This window comes from Oryzias melastigma, linkage group LG1 (assembly GCF_002922805.2).
Source record: "Oryzias melastigma strain HK-1 linkage group LG1, ASM292280v2, whole genome shotgun sequence".
NCBI classification, from domain to species: Eukaryota; Metazoa; Chordata; class Actinopteri; order Beloniformes; family Adrianichthyidae; genus Oryzias; species Oryzias melastigma.
In genome coordinates, this window is record NC_050512.1 from 29,909,890 (window position 1) to 29,914,121 (window position 4,232).

At 35.2% G+C, this 4,232-nt stretch overlaps 1 protein-coding gene across 1 annotated transcript in view; it reads right to left on the reverse strand.

The window, feature by feature from the left end:
* LOC112157364 (protein jagged-1a) overlaps positions 1–4,232 on the reverse strand; it is a gene marked incomplete at its 5' end in the record, with an annotated part of 47,801 nt that overhangs the window by 2,486 nt on the left and 41,083 nt on the right. Inside the window, 1 exon segment of the mRNA XM_024290063.2 lies at positions 1,753–1,903. Within this exon segment, the coding sequence (XP_024145831.1) occupies positions 1,753–1,903 (151 nt within the window).

The following is a 4,232-nucleotide window of genomic DNA, read 5'->3' on the forward strand; positions in this document are numbered from 1 at the left end:
TCTACTGAGATCTTTTATGCTAACTTGGAGTTTAGCTAATATTTTAGCAACACAATACAGTTCTTGGCTAATTTAGTTTACTGAGGAATTTTAGGCTATTTTAGAGTTTGGCTAATATTTTACCGACATGCTAACGTTTTTGGCTAGTTATTTATTTATTTATTTATTTTTTTAACTGAGGTTTTATAGCCTAATTTAGTGCTAAGCTTCTATTTTAGCAACAGGTTTGGCTAATTTAGTTTACTGAGGAATTTTAGACTATATTGAAGTTTAGCTAATATTTAAGGAACAAGCTAGCTGTTATGGCTAATTTGACATCTACCGAGGTTTTTTGGGCTAATTTTGAGCTTAGTTCACATTTAAGCAACACACTATATATTTTTTGCAAAATTGGCATGTATTAGGGATTTTTAAGCAATTTTACTACAAAATTTTTAGGAAATCTAGGTCAACTTTAGCAGTCTTTTGTAATTCTTCAACAAAATTTCAATTTTTTTAGCAAATGTAACATTTTGCAAATAGCTTTTACATTTTCAGTAAATTTCTTCAGCAAATAAAGTAAATTGTGTCGCCATTTTTAGTAAAAAGCTTCACCATCTTGAGCAAAATGTATTCACACTAACATTATCGCAGGTAATGCAGGTTTTCTAGTTTAATCTCGTTTTAATACCGATACTAATGAAGGAAAGAATCTGCACAATTCATTAAAAGTTTAATGAACTATCATCTTCATTGTCTTTATTTTTAGTTTATTTAAAGCTAATGATGGTTAAGATGTGTGCTTTACATCCACTTTGCACATGACCCGATTAGTCGACTAATCGGAAACAATAATCGGTGATTAATCGACTATTAAAATAATCGTTTGTGGCAGCAGTAGTTTATCGTGAACCAGGTAATCAGTCATCAGCAGGGCTCAGAAATCTGGAGACCATGTAGACACACCGGCCCTTGAGGCCCTTGAGGCCCTTGAGGCCTGGAGTAGCCTATGGACTACAGTACGTCACAGGAGTGGATTTTCTCTGCTGTCCCATCCCACTCCTGGTAATACGAGTCCTGCATTCAAATCGACTTCTGCTCCTTTCATTTTTTTTTCTAATTTGGTAGGGATGTAACAATTCAGTCAAGCTACAATTCGATTCAATTCACAGTTTTTAGGTCACAATTTTAATTTTTTAAGATTTTTTTTTCTCAACATATTGAATTAAAGGCATTTTAAGGCCAAGTATGTTTTCTTTTTGCCCCTTACATCAAACTGTCTGTTTTTCTACTAACAGACAGAACTTAATACAAATAAATAATTATACGTAATATTGAAATGATCCCAAATGCTTTTATTCTCGGTTTATCTCCCAGGTAGAAGTCGGAAGGGAAACAGTCACGAAGCTGCGTCGTCATCCACGATTGTTGTCACAGAGGATTGGTCAAAGTTGCAGCAACGTCTCAGTGAAAATGCAACGTTGCCGAGTGAGGAACAAATCTCGGTTTTAGTTGAATTTAATTGCTGAAGGGACTGACTTACGTGAAACTTTTAAATCCAAAGGAGCTGCAGGAATTTCCCATGCAGCCCTGTTACACACTCACAGGCACAATGACTCACACCAGGGTTCACTTGCAAGTGAGTTTCCATCAGATACTGGAATGTGGTTCATGAAAGACGCCCTATGGAAGCTTTGGCTCTGAACACAAACACTTTTTCTACCTAGAACAGTGAAATCTGAAAAGAAAAGCGGTTCAGAAGCTGCGTCTCACCGCTGGAGTCCTGGCTCGGCCGTCTCTGCACGCGGACCTCTGTGATGGCCTGGATGATGGTGCTGTTGGTGCTCCGTTTGCCGACCACATCCATGATCCGGTCTGTGACGTCCTTAATGAAGGTCAGACCTCTCTGCTGGTCGTCTATTATCTGAAACACGAAAAACAACATCAAAAAAAGTATAATCAATGACTACAGATCTGTGGTATCAATAACATCTACTCATCCCTGAGTATAGTGCTCAGTTCACACTGGTTGATGTTTGAAATTCTAACGTTTGTTCTTTCTTTACCAATCTTCTCCTATTGTATCCTAAATCTATCTTTGTGTTTTTATTTTTTACTGATAGATTTATTTGATAAAAGGGGAAGAAAATATAAAGCTGTATTGCAGGTTTTTCCTTTTATTGAGCAAAAATGAAAATAAAAAAAGAAAATAAAGTGCTACTGGTATGAAAAAGGAAAAGTGAATGTGTGTGATGTAATTAATTCAATGGAAAAGTGGTTCAGCAGGGACGTAAACTTGATTTATTTATAAAGTTATTACTGGAAACTATTCAACTGAGTCTTGTGAGATGATTAATACCTGATTTCTGTAAGAGGATCTGACTGCAGACATCAATCTACAACTGAAAATCCAGAACCAGAAGTTCCTCAGGTCGCTCGACCCCAAAACTTACAGTTTTTCCTGTTTTAAGCTTTAATAAAAGATTTTTCCACAATTCTGAAACAGTTTTGGGTTAGGTTGATTGTATAATTTGGATGTTGTCGATAGTCATCTTGTCTGCAGCCAGTTCCCTCTTAATATCACTGATGTGTATTTATGATGTCATAGCAGCTGCTTGGATTTATCTTGATATTCACTCAGAAGCTGGGATTTGATTCTCAAGAATAAAGCATGAATCATCATTTTGTTTGTTTAAAGAGTTCCTACAAGAAAAAGAAAAATATGAAATAATGAAATAATTAGCTTTTAGACCAAAGACAATTAAACCCGATTTTAGCTAAAATCTAGAAATACATTTATTTGATTTTTACATTTTTTTCCTTTTTATTAACTTATTTTTTTTTTATTTATTTAACTTTTTAATTCACTTTTAGTGATTTTATTAGGGCTGTGAACATTAACGCGTTAACACATGGGATTAATCAACCCGAATTAACACAACACTCATATTTATTAACACAACTTAACTGCCTCTGCAGAGCAGCAGTCGTTCGCTTTGCCTCGCCGAATTAGGCTACCACAGCGTGCGTTAAAATACATAGTCTGGCATCTTCCCACTTATACCATGGTTATTTACAAAATAAACACATATTTAATCACGTTTTAGTACTTTAATCTTGTTGTTTTTTTGGCTTAGATCACTTTTTTTTTACAAAAAGCAATCTATCTGATCCATGGTCTGGCGGGTTGTCACGGTAACACGACAAGCATCACCGAGGCTCGATTGCAGCGACAAAGGGAAGCATTATAAATGCTGATCGTCATGATAAGCTAAATAAAGCATCAGTTTAGTCCGATTGTTTTTGTCCAGAAGATGAAGAAAACATTTTTTCCTAAGCAGCTAGCGTAGTGATACAGAGGATTTGGGTCATGTGACCAGAACTTATTTTTAAATTTTTTTTAGGTCTGCAGGTTTGTTTCTCATGTTTTCTTGGAGTAATCCTGCAGACATAAAAGTCTTTAGAGTTCTGCTTATCTCACTGTTGATGTGTTTTGTGCTCACAAATTACACATCGAGGTTAACACTTGATAAATGTAAACATTTCAGAAAATAATGAAGGAAAACATTTCTCTCCAGCCTGTTTTTGTTTAAAAGCTGCATATTGATCAAATTTATCTGGTAAAACATTGTGATTAGTGGTGTTTGATCAAATCACAAAAGTGTGAATACTTTTATATTTGTTTTTAATCGATTGAAAGCATTAATTAAAAATAAATGATCTAAATGTACAGTTTTGTGTGTAAATGTCATTATGTGGTCGTCAAATACTGTAAATAAAAAAAAAATTGCAATTATCGCAATACATTTTTTTCCCAGTTTGTGATTAATTATGTTAATAGATTCCCAGTCCTAGATTTTACCGGTCCATTTGGGTTTATTTATCCATTTATTAGGTTTTTTTATGAATTTGAGCCCTTTTTCATTTGGTTTTACCTGCAGTCTTTTCCTCCACACATCGATTGAGCCTCCTCAGTCAACAGGGTCAAACGGGGTCATTGCAGGGGGATCGAGACCTTGTTTTGATTGGTGGGGGGGGGTCCTCTGTTATGTGAACGTTTAACGATTTCCCTGCTTAAATATCAAAACAGATTTCTACTTTGGATCTAATTTGAGCACTTTGTGTTACATACAGTATGTGGTTTATAAATAAAAGTTTATAGTTTAAAGACATTTGGTTCCTCTACGACTGTTGATCCACATCTAAGGCAGAGATCCATCCTCACTGCAGCTTCTCTGCTTAAGATGAGTCGG